General features: G+C 45.3%; 1 protein-coding gene across 2 annotated transcripts in view; it reads left to right on the top strand.

Annotated features, from left to right (window-relative positions):
• Positions 1–4,087: 4,087 nt before the first annotated feature.
• SLC9A7 (solute carrier family 9 member A7) overlaps positions 4,088–27,130 on the top strand; it is a 125,166-nt gene continuing 102,123 nt past the window's right edge. For both annotated transcript variants that reach the window (XM_027053968.2, XM_027053967.2), the window contains exon 1: positions 4,088–4,567. In XM_027053968.2, the coding sequence (XP_026909769.1) occupies positions 4,237–4,567 (331 nt within the window). In that variant the 5' untranslated portion in view covers positions 4,088–4,236. The remainder of the gene's footprint in view (positions 4,568–27,130) is intronic.

Below are 27,130 nucleotides of genomic sequence, written 5' to 3'. Positions count from 1 at the left end.
CATAATGGAGCATTTTCTTGGCTGTATATTTGTGAATACTTGGGACAAATCTTTTCATGCTCTATTTGAGGCAACCACTTTATACTATACATATTCTTCTGGTAATCTACTGCTATGGAAGAAATCACACTCAAACTTAGTAGCTTAGGGGCTCCTGGGTGGCTCAGTTGGTTGAGCGTCCGACTCTTGATTTCGGTTCGGGTCATGATCTCACGGTTTGTGGGATTGAGCCCCGTGTTGGGCTCCGTGCTGAGCTCTCTCTCTCTCTCAAAACACACACACACACACACACACACACACACACACACACACACACACACACTTTGTAGCTTAAAATAACACAAATCATTGTTACCTCATAGATTCAGGCATTGATTAGGCTCAGGTAGGTAGTTCTTCCTTGGGTGTCTCTCAGAGGTTTACAGTAAGATGGAGGCTTGGAATAAAAGAATTTGAGGGGCACCTGGGTGGCTCAGTCGGTTAAGCATCCCACTTCAGCTCAGGTCACGATCTCGCGGTCCGTGAGTTTGAGCCCTGCCTCGGACTCTGTGCTGACAGCTCAGAGCCTGGATCCTGCTTTTGATTCTGTGTCTCCCTCTCTCTCTGCCCCTCCCCTGCTCATGCTCTGTCTCTCTCTGTCTCAAAAATAAATAAAAACATTAAAAAAAAGAATTTGAGGGGCGCCTGGGTGGCTCAGTCGGTTAGGCGACTGACTTCCGCTTGGGTCATGATCTCACAGTTCATAAGTTTGAGCCCCACGTCAGGCTCTGTGCTGACAGCTCGGAGCCTGGATCCTGCTTCTGATTCTGTGTCTCCCCCTCTCTCTGTCCCTTCCCCGCTCACGCTCTGTCTCTCTTTCCTTCCAAAATAAATAAACGTTAAAAAAAAAAAAAGAATTTGAAGGCTCACTCATCAGGTGTGGTATCTGGGCTGGCAACACTGAAAAAGCTGCCGGTCCTATGGTGTCTGTCTCTACTGCTATGTTGTCTCTCCATGGTTTCTCTAGCATGGAAGCTTCCAGATAGATTTTTAAACATTTTCCAGCTTTATTGAGATGTAATTGACATATAACATGGTGCAAATTTAAGCTCATATATCGCACTATGATTACCATCTTAGTGTTAGCTGATACCTCCATATCACATAATTAGCATTTCTTTTTTAATATATATATATATATATATATATATATATATATATATATATAGAGAGAGAGAGAGAGAGAGAGAGAGAGAGAGCATGTACACATGAGCAGGCTAGGGGCAGAGAGAGAGAGAGGGAGAGAGAAAATCCCAAGCAGGCTCCGCGCTGTCAGCCTGGAGCTCGATGCGGGGCTCAATCTTACGAACCGTGAGATCACGACCTGAGCTGAAATCAAGAGTTGGACGCTTTCCCGACTGAGCCACCCAGCTGCCCTATCATTTCTCTTTTTTGTGGTGACCACATATAAGATCTACTCTCTTAGCAACATTCAAATATATAGTACAGAATTGCTATCTGTCATCACAACGCCATGCATTAGATCTCCAGAACACATTCATCTTATAACTGTAAGTTTGTATTCTTTGGCCAACATATCCCCGATCACCTCGCCTCTCAGCCCCTGGTAGCCAACATTCGACTCTCCGCTTCTACAAGTTCAGCTTTTTTAGATCCCACGCATAAGTGAGGTCATACAGTGTTTGTCTTTCTCTGACTTATTTCACTGACTTACAGGCCCCCCAAGATCCATCTATGCTGCTGCAAATGGCAGAAATGTCTTTCGCATGGCTGAATTTTCCATTGTGTGTGTTTATAGCTATGTCTATATATCGCGATCTCTCTATCTACATTACATTTTCTTTGGCCATTCATCTATTGACAGATACCTGTTTCCCTATCTTGGCTATTGCGAATAATGCTGTAATAAATACGGGAATGAAGATGTATTTTTGAGATCCTGCTTTCATTTGCTTCGGATAAATATCCAGAAGTAGAATTTCTGGATCGTATGGTAGTCCTATTTTTAATCTTTTGACGCCCCCCCCCTTACTGTTTTCCATAGTGCCTGTATCAATTTCCATTCGTATCAACAGTGCACAAGTGCTCTCTTTCCTCCACACCCTTGCCCACATTTGTTATCCCTTGTCTTTTTGACGGTAGCCTTTCTAACAGGTGTGACAGCTCGCTGTGGTCTAGATACTTCACACGGAAGCTCAGGGCTCCAGAGTGGAGAACAAGAGTGTGAGAGTGAGTCAGGTGGGAGCTAGACTGTCTTTTACGACCTGGTTTCACGAGTTACGTGGTCTCTATTGCCATATTCTATTCTTTGAGGCAGTCACAAGGGTCCACTGAAGTTCAAGGGGGAGGGAACACAGATGCCACCTCTTGATGGGGGAGTGGCAAGGTTCTGAGAGGCATCTGAAATTGGAAATATGGTTGTGGGCATTTTTTGAAAATACAATCTGCCGGAAGTACTAAGAAGTCTGCAGAGGGGCGCCTGGGTGGCTCAGTTGGTTGGGCATCCAACTCTTGGTTTCGGCTCAGATCACGATCTCACGGTTAGTGGGTCTGAGCACCGCGTCGGGCTCTGCGCTGGCAGCATGGAGCCTGCTTGGGATTTTCTGTCTCTCTCTCTCTCTCTGCCTCTCCCCCACTCACGCTGTCTCTGTCTCTCTCAAAAATAAATAAATAAACTAAAAAAAAAATAAAAGAAGGCTGCAGAAAGAAGTGCTGTCCTTGACTTACAGGAACCCAAGAGGGTGTAATATTAAATATTATGATCAATATAACCAGTTTTCAGCAAACCTGGATTTTAGTGAATCTCCAGAAATTAGTTTTCCTGTTGTTGTATAACTTTTTCTGCGACTCTCCAGGTTTTTAGTGTTTGCAACTTCATTGGGAACCTGCATGGAACTTCAGGAATATGGAATTTTGCAGGGGCTGGGTGATAGTCTGGACGAATAGGGAACAATGCTAGCTAAAATCCCGATGAAGAGGTTGGTACGGATTTCAGAGCAGTTCAACGAACGCTTATGAGCACAGCGTTAGGTGCTGGGGATTCAGTGATTAAGGATTCCATCTCTCTGGGGGCACCTGGTTTGCTCAGTAGGTAGAGCATGTGATGCTTAATCTCGGGGTTGTAAGTTCGATCTGCATGTTGGGTGTAGAGATTACTTTTTAAAAAATCTTAAGAAAAGAATTCAATCTCTCTTTTCTCCCTTGACCAGGGGAACAAGGTGCATTGAAAATTCTAGTTCCTAAGTTATTGTTCCAGAGTCTACTTTATTTTTTTTCTCAGAGCCGTCCTGAGAATCATCCAGAAACTCCCGGGGCTACCAGAAGGTCAACATAAAAGGGCCACCAGGGTAATCCCCACCCCCCACCCCTGGCAAGTGTTTGGTTCCTTCCGGTTCAACCTTGTTCCCCAAAGAGGGTTACTTACACAGTCCACGATAAGAAGTCAGTCTATTCCCCAAGTGGTTAAGGAGATATTTTAATGCTTGCACCCCATTCCAACCCCTTATCAGGCCTCACTTTGGGACAGACTTAGAGCAGAGGTTTGAATGAAGCCTGGCAGAGTCTGCTAAGCCCCCAAAACTGGAAGGCACGGCGGGGGGGGGGGGGGAATCGTGGAAAGAGAGGCGCAGGGGGGTAACCCTGCTTCGCGAAACCTCGCGTCCCCCAGAGCCCCCTCGTTCCTTGGCTCAGGGCAGCCATACACCGGCCTGAGATCGAACACTTGGCGGTGGCCCCAGAGACAGGACTCCACACCGCACGGCCGGCCCGCGCGAATCCAAGCTGATGCTCCTGCCAGGCACCGGCGACCTCTGGCGTCGCGTTTAGGAAGCGCGGCGGCGTCAGCCCAGGAACGGCCCCGCGACCCCGGACGGCCTGGCCAGGTACGCCAGGACCGGGTGAGGCGCGCAGGGAGGCACGGGGCCCGCGACCCGGCCCCCGAGTCGGAGGGCCCCGGCCCGGTAGGCCTCGGCGGCCAGGAGGGCGCTCGGCGCGGTGCGGCGTGGCCGGGGGCCGAACAGGTGCGCGGGCGGGGGGCGGTGCTTGGGGATCCTGCGCACTGCGCGCGCCCCTCCCCCACGCGGTTCCCGGCGCAGCCCCGGCCCGGCGCGCGCGGGGGGGAGGAGCTGCGGCGGCCGCGGCCACGGCCACTCGGGCAGGTCGGCGGCGCCGCGGGAACCCGCCGACGGCGCGGACTGCTGGTCCCCGCGCGCAAGAGGCGCGGGCGGCCCTGGGGCCATGGAGCCTGGTGACGCGGCGCGCCTCGGCCGGGGCCGGGCGGCCCGGGCGCTGCCACCGCGGCTGCTGCTGCTGCCGCTGCTGCTGCCGCTGCTGCTGGGTCGGGGGCTGCGCGCCGCGGCCTCGGCCTCCTCCTCTGGGGCGGCGGCCGAGGACAGCAGCGCCATGGAGGAGCTCGCCACTGAGAAGGAGGCGGAGGAGAGCCACCGGCAAGACAGCGTGAGCCTGCTCACCTTCATCCTGCTGCTCACGCTCACCATCCTCACCATCTGGCTCTTCAAGCACCGCCGGGTGCGCTTCCTGCACGAGACCGGGCTGGCCATGATCTACGGTGAGCACCCCCTACCGCGCCCACCACCCCGACACCCCTCCGGCGGCCGGGCCGCTGCGCTGCCCCCACCCCGCCCCGCTCTGCGCTGCGCTCCCCCCTTCCCTTGCCAACGTGTTTCTTTTCCGTTTCCCGCTGCGACGGGGTTGGTTCCCAAGGTCAACTGTCTGCATTTTTTCTGGCTTTCTATTCCCGTTAAAAAGAATTCCACCCCATTTCGCTGTGTCTTCACTGGGGAACCAGGATAATGAAAGGCACAGAGGTGGCCTGGTTCTGCCCACCGGGTTCTGTTTTGCGCTGCCCCCCCCTCCCTGCATCGCGCTTCCGCACTCGCCTCCCCCCACCTCCCGCCCCAGTTCAGCTTAACAGGGTACGTGTGCCGCGGCGGCAGAGGGTGGGTGACTTCCTTGGGGACCGCGTCACCCCAGGAGGCAGGCCACAGTGAGGGTGGGGGCGAGGACTGAGGGTTTCTGGGGTTGGGTCTTGGCGTCCGGGGCCTGATGGATGCACACATCCATGGTCACCCCGGGTGGGCGCCCACTTCTGAAATCCGCGTTCCTGGGTCTCTTGGTAAAGTCAGAGTGTGAAGCGCTGTGAAAAATGAGCGCGGTCCAGGATCCAGTGTGGTGCACTGCCACGGTCGGGCCTAGTCGGGGATGTGGGCACGCCTCCCACCCGTCTGTCCAGGTGGGACGTTCTACCCAGTTACTTGGCTTCTCCAAGCAAAGAGGAGATTTGTGTTCTTCAGATTTTAACGCGGACGTGACTTTGAAGACACGTTTATAAGTGCATGAAGAGGAAAAGTAGTGGTTTTAATCCTGGAGCCAGCCGTCTTTTGTTGTGAAGGGTGGGCTGATGCCATCATCTTTTTGTGGATTTAATGGCACCCGGTGTGTTACCCGCGGAGCGGTCAGCACCAGTCTGCTGTTGTCACACGGATGTCAGTTAGCTGTAATCTGAATCATCCCTCTCTCCCCGCCCCCACCCCCCATTCTGACTCCAGACTGGAACCCAGTATTCTCTTTTTGAATTGAATTCAGTGGCGTTAAGGCCCAGGTTGGCATCCTCATGTGAAATAGATGAGCCCGCTTCATGACTATTCCCAATAGGGAGCATTCTACTTCATTGCTTTTACTGGAGGGATCTCTCCACTCAATTTCCATTCAGGGTTCCCTGATAAAGAATGGAAAGCTGATGCCTTAATCTTTAATGTGAAAATTACCCTTGGCCCTGGGCCTCGCTTCTCAGGGTTCTTGATGGGTCGTTGACAGCCCAGGCTGGTGGCTTCCAAGGTTATGGAGTGCTGTCGGGAGGCCCTCTAGTTTTAAAGAGGTGGAGGCCTAAACAGATCTTTAACTGAAACAGGACCAGGTCTAAAAGCGAGTTTGGCTTTTGCAAATTACAGATGTGAACTCAGACTTTGGCCTCGATACCTGGCCATTCTTGAGCTCTGGGGTTTGTGTCCGTGGGTGACAAGTGACGGAGGCCAGAGCTGGAGGTGTACTGAGCAGGTAGCAGAGTGGGGAGTTGAAGCGTGTTGTCATTTCGGGTGGTTGACTCTGAGACGTAATGCAAATGAAGATCACCCTTATATGTCTATAGATAACCATGAAAATCTTTTTATTTTATGGCCTCTAGATCCAATTCATTAAATCACAGCGTGAAATACTTTTAGAAGGTAGATTTGACAGGCTCACGAATACATGTTCAAGTGCATGGAAAATAAATGAGGATTTAAAAATATTTTTTTTTTTCCTGAGGACTACTCCATGTTCTTAGCGCAGTCACCGTTATCTTGAGGCTTCCAAACAAGAGTGGAATTTTCCTTTGCTGATGTGTACGGTTTCAACTCCTTTCAGTTTTTTAGTCGCTGGGGCCGTGCTGCAATGTACTGTTTCATTTTGTGAAACTGAAATCTGGTTTAATTGATGTTTGCTCAGAAAAGGCAACATCGTCTCGTAACATTCTGTGTAATTTTGCTCTGCCTTTGGGTTTTAGTGTTACTTCGAAATATACGAAGATATTTTGTCTGCCAATATGTGATACGTATTGCTATTTTGATGTGGATATCTTGCCTGTAACCGTGAGAAAACATTTCTCTGTCTCATGGATATTTAGTCGTCTTTCTGTTTTAGCGTCCTCCTGCCCCATCTGAATTCTAATGTCATTTGATTAGCTAATTGTTCATTCTTTCCTGAAGGCTATTGGGATAGGGATTCTGATTTTTAAAAATTCAGCATGAAAATCTTTGAGCGCTGAAGTCAATACAGTACAGATTTTCAGGACTTCTCTTTGTTAATAATAGTAAGAAAACAGATTTCATTTCTTGATATCAGTAGAGGAAGTGAGTAATTGTCCTGTTGCCTCTGAGTAATAAAGGACAAAAAGACGTAAGGAAACATTTGTTCAGTATCTGCTTTTTTAATTTTTAAACGGGGGCAGTTTTTTTTTTTTAATGTTGGTAAAGTTTTATGAGTGAAAGAGTTCAACTGCAAGTTTCAGAACTGTTCGAAATTAAAAAAAAAAAAAACGTTAAATCCTGCCCCTTTAAAAAAATATTTAAGTGGCACTTTAATCTGAAAGGGAAGGCTTTAATGTTTATAAAAAGTTATGGTAAATATATATTTATATATAGTCATATATTAAGATAAATTGTGATTATATATATTTGTTGGTATACAATATCTCTGGAAGGACAGGCAATAGACTAGTAACATTGTTTTTTTTGTGTGTGGGGGAGGAGCTAGGTGGCTGTGACATGAGGTGGCAGGGAAATACACTGTATACTCTTTTGTGCTTTTCGATTTTTGAATTATGGGAGCCGAATTACCTATTAGCGTGTCCTTGCCTCCGTTCTGTGGCATTCGTGATGGCATTTTTAAGATGCTTCTCAAATCATCCAGTGTGATGCCCACTTCTCCCTACTTAAATTACATTATCTTACCGATTTTTGTGACCTTTCAATTGCGGATTGTACCCCTGGAACTTCTGGAGCCCCGTGCCTGGAATGGAGACAAAATGGGGCGTGGGGAAAGAGATTTTCCTTCCTTTCCCTCTCTCCTTTTTATTTCATTATCCCCCCAAAATAGTTGATGCTATATTAGGAGTGGTGTGCACAACAAATAGATCCCATAATAAGGGCTTGCTCAGATGCAAGGGATCTAAGGACAATAAGAGACACACAGTGAATGCTGGACATCTAAATTGCAAGGGGCGGTTACAAGCGCCCCTCCCTGACAACAGACCCGGGTAGCCATAAGGGAGGGTGACCACAGACCAGACTCTCCAGGGAAGTTGAAAGCAGCCCCCACCCCAGGCCCTGATGGGAGCTGCAGGGCAGTGCACCAGGAGCTTACCTGGCACCAGTCTGACCTGTTTTGTCAGGGCAGGGAGCTCCCAGCTGTCTGCCTCTGTACGTGACTAAGTGCCATCTGAAAGTTATCAGGCCCAGCAAGTCTGTGCAGCAGAAATAGCAAGTGTTTGAGGCAGGGAAAGGTGGTATAAACAGACTGTGTCAGTTAACTGTGGTTCTCTCTCATGCGTACGCTAGTTCCACTTCCCCCGTAATGTTTTTGTGGCAACTGATACAGGTCCAAAATATCTCACTTGGCCGTGGCAGCTTGCCACCTGCTTCTCGCTTCCTCCACGCCTATCAACTTTCCAAGTACGCGTTGGTCAGCCCCTCCAGGTTCTGTGGACCGTGGGCTCATTGTTGCTTTGTTGGAGCCGAATTGCTAAGCGCAGCGTGAGAGAGTGGGTTCATGGGCGAAATCTGCAAGGGGAAATATGACTCTGCACAGTAGCATAAAATTAACGTTTGAGCCTTGCGAGCACACATCTTGGAACCACGCTGTTCTTGGTTAATCGGGAGCCGTCATTTGTGTGTGTGTGTGTGTGTGTGTGTGTGTGTTTGAGTCCCTCACTTTGGCCCCAGTTTGGGGCAGCTCCACATGGTCTCACTTGGGTACCAGATACCTTGGGTTCACGTGCTGGCCGTGTTACTTATAAAGCTGTGTAACATTGGGTAAGCTCTCTACGTCTTGGTTTCCTCTTTTCAAAAATGGAGACAGTATCCCTCACTTCACAGGATTATTATATTATTGAGATATCATAAAGGTCAAGTGCAGTGTCTGATACTTAAACACTTGGTAGATATGAATTCTCATTCTCACTCTAGACTTCGTGATTCTTTGGCCAGCTTTGCTACTTGAGGTTAATTCAGGTAGAGGCCTGCTGTAAATTATTTAAAGTTTATTTATTTATTTTGAGAGAGAGAGAGAGAGAGAAAGAGAGCGAGCACGTACATGGAAGGGGCAGAGAGACAGGGAGAGAGAGAGAATCCCAAGCAGGCACCTCACTGTCATCGCAGAGCCAACTGTGGGGCTCGAACTCATGCACCGTGAGATCATTACCTGAGTCGCAACCAAGAGTCGTTTGCTTAAGCAACTGAGCCACCCAGGCACCCCTGTAATTTAAAAATGCATTAGGAGGGGCGCCTGGGTGGCTCAGTCGGTTAAGCGGCCGACTTCGGCTCAGGTCATGATCTCACGGTCCGTGAGTTCGAGCCCCGCGTCGGGCTCTGTGCTGACAGCTCAGAGCCTGGAGCCTGTTTCGGATTCTGTGTCTCCCTCTCTCTGACCCTCCCCCGTTCATGCTCTGTCTCTCTCTGTCTCAAAAATAAGCAAACGTTAAAAAAAATTTTTAAAAATGCATTCGGATACAGTTAGTAGGGATGAGGAACATTTGATTTTTTTTGGGGGGGGTGGGCTAATTGTTAATACCTAGAAAATATTTACAGTATGCCTACCCTGTCCACACATACTGCCGTGGGGAAAAAAAGAACGGGCAGAACAGTCTGGATAGTATTATCTCATTTATGCTTTAAAAATTATGGAATATGTGTATACAAACATGATGTATACACATTTCTATATGACATATGTGCTTCTTTGGAAGGATACACAAACTTAGCAGTGGTTATCCTTTGCTTGTGGAAACCGTTGTTGGGAGAGAGGGAAGAGACATGCTACTTTTCCCTTTGTACTCTTCTGAATGGCCTGAATTTTCTACCATACTGGCACACGTTACTTTTGTAATTGAAATGTTGTTTAAACATAAAGCAAACAGAGGCACCTGAGTGGCTCAGTCAGTTAAGCTTCCAACTTCGGCTCAGGTGGTGATATCACAGTTTGTGAGTTCGAGCCTGCATCGGGCTCTGTGCTGATGCCTCAGAGCCTGGAGCCTGCTTCGGATTCTGTGTCTGCCTCTCTCTCTGCCCCTCCCCTGCTCACGCTCCGTCTCTCTCTGTCTTTCAATAATAAGTAAACGTTTAAAAAAATTAAAAAAGAGTGCCTGGGTGGCTCAGTTGGTTAAGTGTCTGACTCCAGCTCAGGTCATGATCTCACAGTTTGTGAGTTCGAGCCCCACATCTGCCTCTGGGCTGACAGTTCAGAGCCTGGAGCCTGCTTCGCATTCTGTGTCTCCCTCTCTCTCTGCCCCTCCCCTGCTCATGCTCTGTCTCTCCGTGTCTCTCAAAAATGAATAAACGTTAAAAAAGTAAAAATAAAAGCAAACAGCGTTTATGTAGCAAAAAATACATTAGAACTAAGAGAACATAGTTATGTGGTTGGGTAGCATTTTCCTTGGCTATCAGGATGTTCTTTTTGAAATCTCTGGGCACAGGGAAATCTTTTAGTTATTTCAAAGTAATACACGGAAGCAAAACGTGTCTTAAAGTTAGAAAATGACATTTCCTGAAAGTGTTTCTTAGAACTTTCAGAAGTTAACCTCTCTGGAATGATGTCACTAGAAAACCACCATCTCACAGCCCCCAACGCCTTAGACAAGGATTTTCAAGGAATTCCAAAGCCCCAGGTGAGAAGTTGTTGGGGAACACAGTACTTACACGATGCCAAAGATAACTCCACAGGTTACTCGCCTATCGCGAAGGAAAGAAGGTATCTTTGTAGTGGCGAGGTCTGGCAGCCACTGTCTTATAGCTGAGCCGTCAAATTTATCCTTGCTCCTTGTGAAGCTCTACAGCTTTACCCGTGTCGGATTCATCCTCCAGATGTTCTGTTTGAATCGAATCGAGGTTTTAGGCACATCTTCCAGCTTACAGGAAATACAGGGGAGAGGGAAACAAGTTATCAAATACCGCGTGAAAGCAATTTGACATATCCAAAATGCGGGATAACTTACGAGACAGGTTGTCCTGGTCTCTTCAACAAGTCTGTGTCAAAGGGAAACAAAAAGGCAGGATAAGTGTCTGTTATAGACTGAATTGTAGTACCCTCCCCCTGCCCCAGCCAAGATTCCTATGTTGAAGTCCTGATCCCTAATGTGATGCTATTTGGAAGTGGGGTTTGGGGGAGGTAATTAGGTTTAGATGAGGTCATGAGGGTGGAACCTGTACGATGGGATTAGTGCCCTTATAAGAAGAGGGAGAGACAAGAGCCCCCTATCTCTCTACCATGTGAGGATACAGTGAGAAGGCAGCCACCTACAAGCTAGGAAGAGGGCTCTAGTCACACGCCGAATCTGCCAGCGTCTTGATCTTGAACTTTCCAGCCTCCAGAACTATGAGAAATAAATGTTTGTTGTTTAAACCGCCCAGTCAATGGTATTTTGTCCTAGCAGCCTGAGCAGACTAAGACCATGTTCTAAGCTCATAGAGACCAAACATAAGCAGTCGGAACACAGGAAGCTTGATTGGCTCCTGGTTCATGAAAATAAGCTATAGAATGTTTGGGGGCACAATCAGGGATATTTGAACATGGACTTGGTGTTAGATGACATTAGGGTATTACTGATACTTTTCTTAGGTGAGATAATGGAGGTTATACAGGAGAACGTACGTACTCATTGGAATTGTAGGCTGAATTATTTAAGGGTGAAGTGTATGAGTCCTGACACATGCAGCTTACTTTCAAAAAGTTCAGTCAAAAAAATACGCACACCCATATGTAGAGGAAACCAATATGGCAGAATGCTAGCACTTGCTATACCTGGGTGGTGGATGAAAGGGTGTGTTTTCTATTCATCTTTCAACTTTTTTGTGTGTTTCAAAATTTTCATTAAAATAGAGGACTGGGGACAATGTTAACCTCCCTGCTAACCTGTTAGCTGGTAACCTGTTAACTTTCCTCCCTGAAAGGTTGTACAGGTGAGGCGGTATACAACCCGTTACTCCCATTGAACTCTGAAATTGAGGAATGCTGTTTGACGTTAATTGCTATGAGATGACGTTAGGCTTTCACGACTTGAGAATCAGTAACTTCTTTTGAATTTTAATTTTTTGGTTTGGTTTAAAAAAATTTTTTTAATGCTTATTTATTTTTGAGAGAGAGAGAGAGACAGACAGACAAAGCATGGGGGAGGGGCAGAGAGAGAGGGAGACAGAGAATCCGAAGCAGGCTCCAGGCTCCGAGCTGTCCACCCAGAGCCCGACGTGGGGCTTGAACTCACCAACCTCGAGACCATGACTTGAGCTGGCATTGGACGCTTAACCAACTGAGCCACCTGGGCGCCCCTTTTGGTTTCATTTTAAAGCTCACATGCCTTTTGAAAAATTGCCTCTCTTCCACTTGCAAGAGAACAGGTATTAGGAGACTTTTCTCTTTTGGGTAAAGCATGCTACCTGGCTTTTAATCAATGTGGATATTTGTATTAGGGTAATGCTAGCTGTTAGAACAGACCAACCCCACATTTCAGTGGCCTAACATAAGAAGGGTTCAGTGCAAGGGTCTGGCAGGTGGTTCTCGGTGTGGTCGTTCAGGAGCCAGGTGTCCTCCATTTTCTGGCTTCCTTGAAATCCTCTCTCTCCGGCCAGTGAATGAGGAAAGAAAAAGGGGATCACACGGGAAGACTGCGTGCTAAGTGTGGAAGTGGTTCGTGTCACTTTGCCCACTTCTGTTGGACAGAGCTTGGTCATGAGGCCACATCTAACTGGAAGAGAGGTGGGGCAGTGTAGTCTAGCTGGAGGAAGGGGACCAAGGTGGAAAGCAGCCAGCCAACGTCCGATGCAGTATTTGATGAGTACTTTCTCCCACATAATCCAGAAAAGAGAAGTGGGAGAATTTGCATGCGGTTTGGTTGCTGCTGCTGCTAAGCTAAGTTTTTTTAGTATATGTGCTGCCGAAGCGAGCACAAGCTAAGTTTTTTTAAGTAATCCAGTTTGGAGAGAGTATTCATCTGGAGTTTGTGAAGTTGTCTCAATACACTTATCAGCATCACCTGGGAGCTCGTTAGAACTAGGAGGTCCAGCCTCAGAGTGGGACCCAGAAATCCGTGTTTCATTACGGTAGCAGGGTTTTGTTTTTGTTGTTTTAAGTTGAAGTTCGAAACTCACTGTTGTTATTTAAGTTTTCACCCTTTAAAGTATATTCACTGTGTTGCTTGTAATTAAATAACTGTAGAAAAATAGCAACTATTTTTTTTTTTTAGCACCTGCTATGACGGCCGGGCACTGTGTTCAGGACTTTGCATACTTTAAGCCGTTTGGCCGTGTTGTGGGTCCCGTTTTGCCAGACAAAGAGATCAGAAGTTAGGCCTAGCACCTCATTCGTTTTGGGTTGCCCGTTTGAGATTGGTAAGTGGGGGTACCCTAAAGGATGAGATCAATACGGGTCAGGATGTGTTTGGCCAGGATACGGCACAACCTAAATCCGGCCCCGATGCCCCGCTTCCAGGGGGTCTCCCCAGGGAAAGCTATGCTCAGAGGATAAAACAAAGCATGATGTGCCTTTATTATTAACTGGGGCCTTGGCCCCAAACTCCAGTGTACGGGTGCAAGGAATGAGGCTGACCAATTTGGAAGACTGGCTTTTCCGGTGCTAGATTGGCCTGGGGCCCTTGGATCCTAGTGGGGCCAAAATGCCTGTTCATTTTCATCCCAATGGCCACACTCCAGGTGTTACCCCATTGATATGTGGTATACATTGGTTGGTTGGGCCTCCCCCAATTCATATGTTGAAATCCTAGCCCCTAGTGTGATAGTATTAGGAGCTGTGGCCTTTGGGAGCCCTCCTGAATGCGATTAGAAAAGAATGGGATTTTAAAAGAGACCTCTGGGAGTTCTCTCTGCCACCATGTATACAGTATACAGTGAGAAGTCAGCAGTCTGCAACCCAGAAGAGACTCTCACCAGAAACCTGACCATTCTACTACCGTGATCTTGGACTTCCAGCCTCCAGAACTGTGAGGAAAAATACATTTCGGCGATGTATAAGCCACCTGCTCTATGGTGCTTTGTTATCGCGGCCCTGACCGAGACGATATGGCAGGAAGCTACCAGTTGCTAAGGGGGAAAAAACCAGAAGAACTGCCAAAGGATGTTCAGAGTGGCCATGCCAGCTTCTCAGGTGGGAGCAGGTGCTTAAAATCTCCCTCGTCTGTAGGTCACTGTCACAGAGGTGGGGAGGCCTATCGGTCTCTTCCGAAAGACATTAGAACATAAGCCTGAATGACTGGGTGGGCAGGCATATCTGTCTTTTGTTCACTGCCGTCTCCTCTGTCCCGAGAATGGCGCCAGACACATAGTAGGCACCATGGAAATATTTAACAGATGCTGTTTTGTCTAACAAAAAGAAGGTGCCGTAACACTGCTTCGCATGAACGGTCCTTCAGGTTCTCGTGCCGCAGATTCCCACGGACAGGGAAGTTTCTGAGAGGGAAAACTGTGTGTGCGTGAAAACATCTGCCCGCATCACAGCAAGAGCTGTTTCAGGAAGGAGCACAAAGGGATAGGTGAGTATGTTTGCAGACAATTGTGCATTCAGCTGATAAGCCACATGGTGGTTTGAAATGTTTTTTTATTGTGGCAGCATGCATATGGTAATATTTGCCGGTTTTATCATTTGTAACTGTACAATTCGCTAGCATCGATGGCATTTGTAAAATTGTGTGGCCGTCGCCGCTGTTTCCAAATTTTTTTTATCCCCTCAAATAGAAACTCTGTACCCATTAAACAGCAATGTCTCATTCCTTCCTCTGCCCCCCATTCCCCAGTATCCTCTAATCGGGTTTCTGTCTCTATGAATTTGCCTATCCTGGACATTTCATATACGTGCATGACTTATTTGTACCTGACTTATTTCACTTGGGGTAATATTTTCTTTTTAAAAAAATGTTTAAAATGTGTTATTATTTATTTCTTTTGAGAGAGAGAGAGACAGAGCACGAGCAGGGGAGGGGCAGAGAGAGAAGGAGACACAGAATCCGAAGCAGGCTCCAGGCTCCGAGCTGTCAGCGCAGAGCCCGACGTGGGGCTCGAACCCACAAACCGTGAATCATGACCTGAACCAAAGTTGGATGCTTAACCGACTGAGCCACCCAGGCGCTCCTTGCTTGGCATAATATTTTCAAGGTTCATTCATGTCATAGCATATATATGAACTTCATTCCTTTCTGTGGCTGAATAGTATTCCATTCTGCATTTTGTTCATTCATTTATCAGTTCCTGGACGCTTGGGTTGTTTCCACCTTTTGTCTATTATGAATAATGCTGCCGTGAACATACAAGTATCTGATTGAGCCCCTGTTTTCAGTTCTTTTGAATATACACCTAGGAGTGGAATTGCTGGGTCATATGGTAGTTCTGTGTTTAACTTTTATTTTATTATTATTTTTTAATGTTTATTGATTTTTCAGAGAGAGAGAGACAGAGAACAAGCAGGGGAGGGGCAGAGAGAGAGAGGGAGACAAAGAATCTGAAGCAGGCTCCAGGCTCTGAGCTGTCAGCACAGAGCCCGACATGGAGCCCGAACCCACGAAGCATGAGCTGAAATTGGACCCACAACTGACTGAGCCATCCAGGCACCCCCAAGTTTAACTTTTATTTTGAAGTGTATTTATTTGTTTTGCGAGGAGAGAGCTAGAGCACGTGCGGAGGAGGGTCAGAGAGAGGGAAAGAGAGAAAGAATCCCAAGCAGGCACAGAGCCCGACTCAGGGCTCGATCTCAGGAACCATGAGATCATGACCTGAGCCGAGATCGAGAGTCGGGAGCTTAACTGACTGACCCCACCCAGGTGCCCCTCTTTGTTTAACTTTTTGAGGAATTGCTTAAACTGTTTTCCATAGCAGCTGCCGTATTTTACATTCCCACCCCAGTGCACAAGCATTCCAGTCTCTCCACATCCTCTCTAATACTTTGTTATTTTCTGTTGTTGTCTTTTTCGGTGGTCATCCTAGTACTTGTGAAGTGGTAGCTTATTATGGTTTTGATTTTCATTTTCCTAATGACTGATGGTGCGGAGCATCTTTTCATGGGCATCTTCTTTGGAGAAAAGTTCATTCCAGTCCTCTGCCCATTTTTGAATTGGGTTGTTTATTTTTATATTGTTGCTAAGATGTAGGCGTTCTTTATATGTTCTGGATATTAATCTCTTACTAGATATATGATTTGCAAATACTTTTTCCGATTTCATGGGTTGCCTTTTTATTTTATGATAGTGGCCTTTGATGCACAAAGGCTTTAATTTTGATGACATTCGGGTTACCTATTTTTTCTTTTGTTGCCTAGGCCAAGAAATCTTTGCCAAAACCAGGGCCATGAAGCTTTCTCTTACCGTTTCTATGAAGAGTTTTATAGTTTTAACTCTTAAATTTTGATTTTGGGTTTATATTGAGTTAATTTTTATATATGGTATAAGGTAAGGGTCCAAATTTATTTTTTTGTATGTGGATGTTCAGTTATACCAGCGTCATTTGTTGAAGAAACTGTCCCTTCCTCATTGAATGGTGTTGGTACCCTTAATTCTATCCCACTGGTCTCTGTGTCTGTCCTTATACCAGTACCACTATAGCTTTGTAATAAGTTTTGAAACTGGGAAGTGGTTTTTCACTTCTGCCATTAAGATTTTGATAGGGATTGCATTGAGTCTATATATTGCTTTGGGTAGTATTGTCACCTTAATGTTTTTTAAGTTTATTTATTTTTAGAGAGAGAGAGCGAGAGAGCAGGGGAGGGGCAGAGAGAAAGGGGACAGAGGATCCGAAGCAGGCTCTGTGCTGACGGCAGAGAGCCTGATGAGGGGCTCAAACTCACAAACCGTGAGATCATAACCTGAGCCAAAGTCGGACACTTAACTGACTGAGCCACCCAGGTGCCCCAGTCATCTTAATGATTTTTAGTCTTACAGTCCATAACATGGATATCTTTTCATTTATTTAGGTCTTTAATTTCTTTCAGTGATGTTTTGGGGTTTAGTATACAACTCTTACGTGTCCTTAAATGTTAAATTTATTTTCAACTATTTTCTTGCTTTTTATGCTATTATCAATGAAATTATTTTCTTAGGTTTCTTGTTCATTGCTAATGTATAAACATATGACTGATTTTTTTTTTTGGTGTTGATTTTGTCTCCTGCAACTGTATTGAACTTGTTTATTTTCTCTAACAGTGTTTTGGATTCTTTAGAGTTTTTTATATACAAGGTCATGTCATCTGCACATGGAGTTAGTTTTACCTCTTACTTTCTAATTTGGATGCCTTTTATTTCCCTTTCTTGCCTAATTGTTTTGGTTAGAACTTCCATTACTGTCTTGAATAGAAATGGTGAAAGTGGGTATCCTTGTCTTGTTCCTGATCTTAGGGGAAAAGGTTTCAGTCTTTCACCATTAAGTATGATGTTAGATACAGGTTTTTCACATATATCCTGTATCACATGGGGAAAGTCCCTTTCTATTTCTGGTTTATGTGGGTGTTTTTTATCATGAAAAGATATTATTTTTGTCAAATGCTTTTTCTCCATCAGTTGAGGTGAGTATGTGGGTTTTTTCCTTCATTCTATTAATGTGGTATATTACACTGATTGGCCTTCATATATTGAGCCACCCTTGTGTTCCTGGGATGGATTACATTTGGTCATGGTATATAACTCTTTTAATATGCTGCTGAATCTGGTTATCCAGTATTGGAGGATTTTTGCATCTACATTTATAAGGACTGTTGGTCTGTAGTTTTCTGTTCTTGTCATGAATTTGGCTTTGATATCAGGGTAATGCTGGCTTCATAGAGTCAGGAAGTATTCACTCTGCTTCAGGTTTTGGAAGAATTTGAGAAGGATTGTTGTCAGTTCTTTCTTAAATGTGTGGTAAAATTAACCAATAAAGCCATGTGGTCCTGGTCTTTTCTTTGTTGGGAAGGTTTTGATCACTGATTCACTCTCCTTGTTGTTATAGGTCTATTCAGATTTTCTATTTCTTCTTGAGTCAGTTTTGATAGTTTGTGTGTTTCTAGAAATGTGTGAGTTTCATCTAGATTATCCAGTTCATAGTATTCTTTTTTTTTTATTTTTTTTTAACATTTATTTATTTTTGAGACAGAGACAGAGCATGAACGGGGGAGGGTCAGAGAGAGAGGGAGACACAGAATCTGAAACAGGCTCCAGGCTCTGAGCTGTCAGCACAGAGCCTGATGTGGGACTCGAACTCATGGACTGCGAGATCACGACCTGAGCTGAAGTTGGACACTTAACCAACTGAGCCACCCAGGGGCCCCCATAGTATTCTTTTGTAATCTTTCTAAATTCTGTAAAGTTGATAGTAATGTCTCCTTTTCCATATCTGATTTTAGTAATTTGAGTCTTTTTTCCCCCTTAGTTACCCTAGCTACAGTTTGTCAGTTTTGTTGATCTTTTCAAAGAACCGACTTTTGGTTTTGTTGCTTTTTTTCTTCTATTATTTATTTATCTCCTCTCTAATCTTTTCATTTCTTTCCTTATTCTAGCTTTGGGTTTTGGTTTGCTCTTCCTTTTTTTACTTCCCTAAGGTGTACAGTTAAGTTACTGATTTGAGATCATTCTTCTTTTTTCAAAAAAAAAAAGATGATTTATTTTTGAGAAAGAGTGCTTGCCTGCGCAAGTGGGGGAGGGGCAGAGAGAGAGAGAAAGAGAGAGGATCCCAAGCAGGCTCTACACTGTCAGCGCAGAGCTTGACATGGGGCTCGAGCTCATGAACTGTGAGATCATGACCTGAGCCAAAATCAAGAGTCGGATGCTTAACTGACTGAGCCACCCAGGTGCTCCGAGATCATTCTTCTTTTTTAATGTAGACTCTTACAGCTAAGAATTTCTCTCTGAGCACTGCTTTTGCTGCATCTGATAACTGTTGGTACATCATGTTGTTTTCATTTTTCCCAAGGTATTTTCTAATTTCCTTTGTGATTTCTTCTTTGACTTATTGGTTAAGAGTCTGTTGTTCACTTTCCACCCATTTGTGAGTTTTCTAGTTTTCCTTCTGTTGCTGATTTCTAGTTCATCCCGTTGTGATTGGAAAAGATACTACATATACTTTTAGACTCTTTAAGTTTATTACGACTTGTTTGGTGACCTAACTTAGAGTCCGTCCTGGAGAACGTTCCATATGTACTTGAGAAAAATGTGTTTTCTGCTGTTGTTGGGCAAAGTGCTCTGTATGTGTCTGTAGACCCAGTTGGTTTATAGTATTCTTCAAGTCCTCTAATTCTTTATTGATCTTCCTTCTGTCTCTTTTTTCTATATGTTATTGATAGTCGGTTTTTAAAATCAACTATTATTATAGAACTATTTCCTCCTTTAGTCCTGTCAGATTTTGCTTCATGTATTTGGGGAATCCATTTTTAGGCATGTGTATGTTTATAATTGTTGTACCTTCTAGATGGATTGAAGATTTTGTCAGCATAGATCTTTCTTTGTCTTGTAATATTTTTTTAACTTAAAATCTATTTTGTCAGATACTACAGCCATCCCACCTCCCTTGTGATTACTATTTGCATAGACTGTTCTTTTTACTTTTAGCCTCTTTGTGTCTTTGTGTTTAAAGTTACTTTCTTATACACAGCATATAAACGGATCACGTGTTTTTACCCATTCTGCCAATCTCAGATTTTTTTAATAATAGAGTTTAATTCATTAATATTAAAGTAATTACTGATAAGGTAGGACTTACTTCTGCCTTGTTGCTATTTGTTTTTTATGACTTATATGGTTTTTGTTCCTCGATTTCTCCATTACTGCCTTTTGTGTATTTAGTTGATTTTTTATAGTGTACAGTCTTGATCCTTTTCTTTCCTTTTCTGTATATTGTTATTTTCTTGCTGGTTATCTTAGAGATTTCACTTAACATCTTAAACTTTTAGTAACGTATTTTGAATAATGCCAACATGGGGCGCCTGGGTGGCTCAGTCAGTTAAACGTCCAACTTCGGCTCAAGTCATGATCTCACAGTCTGTGCGTTTGAGCCCCACATCGGGCTCTCTGCTGATGGCTCAGAAGGAGCCTGGAAATCGGTGTTTGTTATTTGCTGATGAACCTAATTGTAACTTCTACACCTGCTCTGAGTTCCACTTGAAACTGGAGTGTGATATTTGGGGCTGTTTTGAGGACCTGATGCAGATGTTCATGACTACAGTAGTAGATAAGGCACTGCTTGGGATTCTAGGGGAGGCCAAAGAGTAGGGAGTTCAGGTCCACAGGAAGGGTTTGAAGAAAGAGTGAAGATTTAACATACCACTTATAGGGGCGCCTGGGTGGCTCAGTCGATTAAGCGTCCCACTTCAGCTCAGGTCATGATCTCGTGGTTTGTGGGTTCGAGCCCCGTGTTGGGCTCTGTGCTGACAGCTCAGAGCCTGGAGCCTGTTTTGGATTCTGTGTCTCCCCCCACTTCTGTCTCTTTGTCCCTCCCTCACTTGTGCTCTCTCTCAAAAATAATTAAATAAACTTAAAAAAATGTTTAAAAGGTACCACTTATATTTGGTAACTGTTTGGGCATATGATGACCACCCACACATCTGATGATTTGCTGGAACGACTCATGGTATTCAGAGACATTTATAGTCAGAGCTATGATTTATTACAGCAAAAGGATAAAAAGCAGGATCAGCAAGTGGGAAAAGGTGTAATGGGTAGAGTCTGGAAGAGTCTAGATGTGGGCTTCCAAAGTTCTCCCTTGGGGGATTATGGGTAGGGTTTCACAGGACACACTTCTTCCAGCAATTAAATACAGCAACACATGTGCAGTGTTTCTGCCCAGAGAAGCTTGCTTAAGACTTCATCTCTTTTTTTAATGTTTATTTTTGAGAGACAGAGGGAGAGAAAGAGAGGGGGAGCGAACACGAGTGGGGGAGGGGCAGGGAGAGAGGGAGACAGAGGATCCGAAGTGGGCTCTGTGCTGACGGCAGAGAGCCCGATGTAGGGCTCAACTCACAAACCGTGAGATCGTGACCTGAGTTGAAGTCGGATGCTTAACAGGCTGAGCCACCCAGGTACCCCGCCCCTCAACTTTTTAAATTAAGGGCTGATCAGGACTCTTACTGAAATTTCTGACTCCCAGAAGGAAAGCAGGTGTTTGCCGTAAATCACATTTGCAAAAACAACAGCCAGGCTGGTAGGGCAGAATTCAGTGTTCTAGGCACAAAAACAGCCTTATCAATTAGTAGCATAGGGAGTATTCTATACACCAAGTTCCCATGAGGTATTACAAGGATCAGTCATGCAAGCTGGCCCTCCTAGAGATCACAACATCAGGCCTGTTAGGTTAACGTTTTCCTGCAGAATAACACGTGGTGTCAGTGGACTGTTAGCTTTTTGTGTTCCTGAGATTTCTTTAGTTTCATCCACACTCTTATTTTTAAAACCATTACTTTTTTAGATTTATCAATTTTCTTTCTTTGTGTGGGCATATGCGTAAATGCCTCTATTTCACCTTCATTTTGAAAGATGCTTTTGCTGGGTATAGAATTCTGGAGTGATTTTGTTTTTCTCCTGTCTCCATTTTCTGCTCTGGCATTTTTTTGCTTATATTGTTTCTGATGAGAAATCTAATGTCATCTTTGTCTTTGTTCCTGTGTATGTAACATGTCTTTTTCTTCTGGCTGCCTTTAATATTTTCTGTTTATCACTGGTTTTGAGCAGTTTGATTACCGTTTACCTTGGCGTAGTTTTCTCTATGTATCATGTGCTTGGGATTCATTTGGTCTTTGGGGGGAGGTGTTTTTTATAGTTTTCATTAAGTTTGTAAAAATTTTTGGCCATTATTTTTTGAAATATTTTTTCTATCCTTTCCTTTTCCCACTCAGGGGCTCCAGTCACGTGTATATTAGACCCCTTCAAATTGTTACACAGCCCACTGGTGCCTTTTCCTATTTTGAGATTATTTTTTCCATGTGTTTCATTTTGGATGATTCTTTTGCTGGGCCCTTAAATTAACTCATCTCTTTCTTCTGCAGTATCTAATCTCAATTAATCCGATCCAGTGTATTTTTCATTTTAGACATTGTAGTTTTTATGTTCAGAAGTTCTTCCATGTCTCTGCTTAACTTTTTGAACATATGGAATATGTTACAATAGCTGTTTTAATGCCCTTCCCTGCTGCTTCTAAAATTTGGGTCAGTTTCATTTAATCGATTGACTATCCTCCTAATTATGGGTTGCATTTTCCTGCCTCTTTGTATGTCTGCTAATCTTTAGTTGGATGCCAGACATTGTAAATTTTACCTTGTTAAGTGCCGGACGTGTTTGCATTCCTACAAATCGTCTTGCACTTTGTACCTAGATGCAGTTAACTCACTGGAAAAGAGTTTGATCCTTCGGGGTCTTGCTTTCGTGATTTGTTAGGTAGGTCTGGAGCAGTGCTAGTAATTCCCACTACTGAAGCAAGACCATCCTGAATATTCTACCCACGTGTCCTGTGAACTGTGAATTCCAATCTGGCTTGTGGGAGCAGGCACTGTCCCTGTAGCCAGGTACTGCCATCCCTAATCCTTTCAGATTGTTCTTTCCCCTCATATGCATATGCTGGTCTCTCCTGAATACCGGAGGGAGAGACCCTCTGTGGATCTCCAGGATTCTCTCTCTATTCAGATTCTCTCTGCCAGTCCCCTGTCCCATGAACTTAAGCCACCTTCACCTTGTATCTAGACCCTCAGCTTTGTCAGTTTACAGAGTTGGCTAGACCTCTGTCTCAGTTTCCCCTCCCTACTTTGTGGCTTGGAAATTCTCTGAAGGCAGTAGGCTGGAGCCGTCATAGCGCTCACCTCATTTTTCCCCATCACTCAGGGATCAGTTCTTCAGCATGACTTCTGGTGTCTTGAAAACCGTTACCCCATGTATTTCTTTGTTTTTGTTTTAGATCTGAAGATAAATCTAGTCCCTGTTTCTCTGTCTTGTCTGGAAGTGGAAGCCTTCGTTCCATAAAGGGATTTTGGTCTTTTTGTGTGTGTGTCATTGTTAACACCCATACGTGTACCCTCTTTTGGTATTTATATATTTGCTTGTTTTTAATGTTCATTCTTGAGAGAGCACGCAAGCAGGGGAGGGGCAGAGAGAGAAGGAGACACAGGCAGGCCGCAGGCTGTAAGCCGTCAGCACAAAGCCCGACGTGGGGCTCGAACCCACGAACCGGGAGATCGTGACCTGAGCCGAAGTCGGATGCTTAACCAACTGGGCCACCCAGGCGCCCCTTTTGGTGTTTTTTTCTTTTTGAGCCGTGGACTTCATGTGTGTGTCTGTGTGTTTATGCAGACACACACTGAACACAAGCCTACCACAGACTGTCATATTCTAGTCTAGGAATGTGTCGGCTGCGGTACATTTTTGCCGTTGAGAGAACTGGGGAAAGAAACAATGGCATTCATTAACAGAGTAGGCTGTGAATGAGCCAGAGGGATTCTCTTCAGTGGCATGAATGAGACAACTGTCTACTTTCAGCGGCAGTGGGCTGTTGGAGTGTTTGTGATGGCACTGGAGAGAGACACCGTCAAGATGGTCATCTGTAGTGATTTGTATCCATTGCGGGGGGGGGGGAATCCAGTAAAAGGCGGGGCTCTGATGTGGCAGATGAAATCCTCCCCCTCCACTATCCCCTCAGGGAAAAAGAGGCAAGTAGTTCAGCAGGGGGCAGCTATGAACCAAGGCATTGGAAGAGTTGAGAAGCCAGACAGGGTGCCCTGAAGCCACCTAGACATAAGTAACAGCGGGAAGCCACCTGTCACCCCTAGGGCTGACCTAGGGAGAAGGTAGCATCACAGAGCCGAGGAAAGAGGTCACCTGGTGGGAACTGGAACCACTATAGGGAGGGCTGTCTGCTGGAAGCTTCGGCCATGGCGATCACACAGCCATTACTTGAAAGAGAGGGTGGGGGGCAGAGGGGACAGAAGGAGAGAGGGAGAGAGCGCATGCATGTATGCACGCGGCAAAGAGATGGAGATACCTTGGCTTCTTTTCTCTCCCGCTCTAGTCTCTCTTTGCGCTGCCCATTGGATGCATCTCGCTGGAAGCCACTTGGAAGGAGGCCTGGAAATGCGGTTTCCCAGTGCTGGCCCCCCCTTTCCCTCCCTGTGCCCCTGCGGCGTGTAGCAGCGCAAGAAAGGGCAGAACGTCGACCTGAGGCCCAGAAGGGAGGAGAGAAGCCGCATGGTCAGGTTCACAGGACTCAGTATCCCTCTCATCGGGCTGAAGGAAGCTAGGTGTTGAGGCACAAGCTCTATTTGCTGTGGGAATATATGCCTAAAGCATGGGATGACGTAATTATGATAAACAGTTGTTCACATTTGAAATGTTAAGTATGTGCATTAAAAAAAAAACCCACTTGGGGCGCCTGGGTGGCTCAATCAGTTGAGCGTCCGACTTCAGCTCAGGTCATGATCTCGCGGTTCGTGGGTTCGAGCCCCGCGTCGGGCTCTGTGCTGACGGCTCAGAGCCTGGAGCCTGCTTCTGTGTCTCCCTCTCTCTGTGCTCCTCCCCTGCTCACACCCTGTCTCTTAAGAATAAAAAAAGATTTAAAAAAATTTTTTTTAAAAATTAAAAAAAAAAACCCACATCCACTATTTTGTAAGCTTACCTGTCAGTGCTGTTTTATTGAATTATATATGACTTGGGGAGGAAATGGTGGTAGATAGGAGGGAAGAATGAAAGGCCCTTTCTAGGGGCGCCTGGGTGGCTCAGTCAGTTGAGTGTTCGACTCTTGACTTCTGCTCAGGTCATGATCTCACAGTCTGCTCACACACTCTCTCAAAATAAGTAAGCTTTTTTTTTTTTAAAGCCCTTTTTATAAAAAGTGTAATTAACATTCTGATTTAATGTATACATTAATACTAGCAAGCACAATGGAAGATATTTCTGTAACACTGTCTGTTTCTCATAGGGCCACCTTAACAGTGATACTTAGGATGTCTAAGACCTTTTTTGATAAGTTCAGCCAGGGAAATTATGCTTGTAGAGGGTACTGATCTCTCTGAATCATGTTGTTTAGTTTTGTTTGTTTGCTTTTAATTTTTTTTATCTTTATTTTTGAGAGAGAGAGACAGACAGTGCGAGCAGGGGAGGGGCAGAGAGAGAGAGAGAGACATCTGAGCTGTCAGCACAGAGCCCGACATGAGGCTCGAACTCAGGAACGGTGAGATCATGACCTGAGCCGAAGTCGGACGCTTAACCGACTGAGCCACCCAGGCGCCCCTGTTATTTAGTTTTATAGTGACATCTCTTCAATTTCTACAATTCAGTTATTGTTTGAAAAATTCATAATTAGAGTTGGGTTTCTGTAAAAGAGGACATCTCTACGGGAGTTGGTCACTTAAGCACCTGCAGTGTTCTCCATCTCCCCCACCAGTATGGGACCCTGGTTAGGCCAGTGACATAAGGTCAAAGGTGTGATGCAGGTTTGAGCATTTTCCTCTACCTCAAAAGGCCACATAGACATCAAGCATTTATATGTCACAAAAACATGTAAGTTTAGGGACAGCCGTGCTGACACCTCGGAGCCTGGAGCTTTCTCCAGATTCTGTGTCTCCCTCTCTGCCCCTCCCCAGCTCGCACTCTCTCTCCCTCTCTCTCAAAAATAAACATTAAGGGGCACCTGGGTGGCTCAGTCGGTTGAGCGTCCGACTTCGGCTCAGGTCATGATCTCACAGTTCGTGGGTTCGAGCCCCGCATCAGGCTCTATGCTGCAGCTTGCTCAGAGCCTGGAACCTGTTTCAGATTCTGTGTCTCCCTCTCTCTCTGCCCCTCCCCCGCTCATGCTTTGTCTCACTGTGTTTCTCAAAAATAAAGAAATGTAAAAAAAATTTAAAAAAAATATTAAAAAAATAATTTAAAAAAACAAGTTTATGAAAACAAGTTCTTTCTTTCACTGGAATTAGAGCAAGTCAGATAAGAAAATCAGTTCTAGCCCATTGATCAGAATCCTTGATTAGATATTAACACTATAGGAATTTCCCATCTCTCTCTGTTTATCTGTTTAACCGAATGTTCAGCGAATTGTTACTTAGCGCATTATAATTCGCCTGACACCGTCTCTCAGTATGTCAGATACCTGATCTTTGTGGGAAAAGGCTGCATATAAGATCTAAGTTCACTTGAAACACCAATGAAAAGCCTTTTGGTTTCAGCTCCGGGATGCACACCTTAGGGCTCCCGTCCTTACAACAAGAAGAAAGCCGCACACACATTGCAGAGCAGCGACTTGTCTTGAGTTGGCCACAGAAAACTGAGATTTCAAGGCATACAGGAGCCAGTGCAGGGAGAAATCAGATTCGAGCGTTTGCTTACTCAGTACAGACACTGCTGGATAAGATTAAACTAGTATTTTTTTTTTTTTTTGAGAGAGAGAGGGAGACAGCATGAGTGGGGGAGGGACCGAGAGAGAGGGGGGGAACAAAGGATCAGAAGTGGGCTCCTCACCGACAGTGGCAAGCCCATCTTGGGGCTGCAACTCACAAGCCACGAGATAATGACCTTGAGCCAAAGTGAGAGGTGCAACCGACTGAGCCACCCAGGTGCCCCTGATTAAACCAGCATCTTTTGAATGAATTGCTAATGGTGGGGGGGGGGACAGAGGTAGAAGAGGCTCTCCCGCTCTTGCAGACTTTTCCTCCAAGATCCCCACCAGGCGCTCACAAGGAAGATCATGGAGAAAGTTTGTCCCATATGCTGGCTGGGAGAGGGGAGCAACAGCCATGCCCAACTCTGCCCAGACACGTCTCCCTATCTCCCTAAGGAACAAAAGTCTTAATCTGCAGGAGGAAGGATAGCAAAAAGTGATGGCACTGTGTTTTGAGGACGATCAGGAATGCTTATGAAGGCCACAGCCCTAAGACCCAGGGTCACAGTGCTGCCTAATAATGAGGCTTCCTTGGAACATAAAAGAATGCCCCCATCTCCCACCTCCCCACTACTGAGCTAAGCATCTAAGCCCTACTAAGCATCAGGTAAAAATAGCAATAGAAGTGATAAAATGGAATCATAAAAGGCGCTCAACACAACAGAGAGAAAGCAGAAAAAGAGGAAATAAGAAACAACACAAATGAAAAACAGCCGGCAAGATAGATTTTAATCCCACCATATCAGCAATCACTTTAAGTATGAAAATGTGAATGGCCTGGGGCCCCTGGGTAGCTCAGACCACCGGATTGTTGATTAGAGCTCAGGTTGTGATCCCAGGTTTGAGGGATCGAGCCCTGCATTGGGCTCTGTGCTGAGTGTGGAGCCTGTTTAGGATTCTCCCTCCCTTCTCTCTCTCTCTCTCTCTCTCTCTCTCTCTCTCTCTCTGTCGCCCTTCCCTGCTCAGGCTCTCTCTCTCTCTCAATTTTT

Source organism: Acinonyx jubatus, chromosome X (assembly GCF_027475565.1).
Source record: "Acinonyx jubatus isolate Ajub_Pintada_27869175 chromosome X, VMU_Ajub_asm_v1.0, whole genome shotgun sequence".
NCBI lineage: Eukaryota > Metazoa > Chordata > Mammalia > Carnivora > Felidae > Acinonyx > Acinonyx jubatus.
The sequence above is the reverse complement of the archived record's forward strand: the minus strand, read 5'-3'. Positions and strand labels throughout refer to the sequence as shown.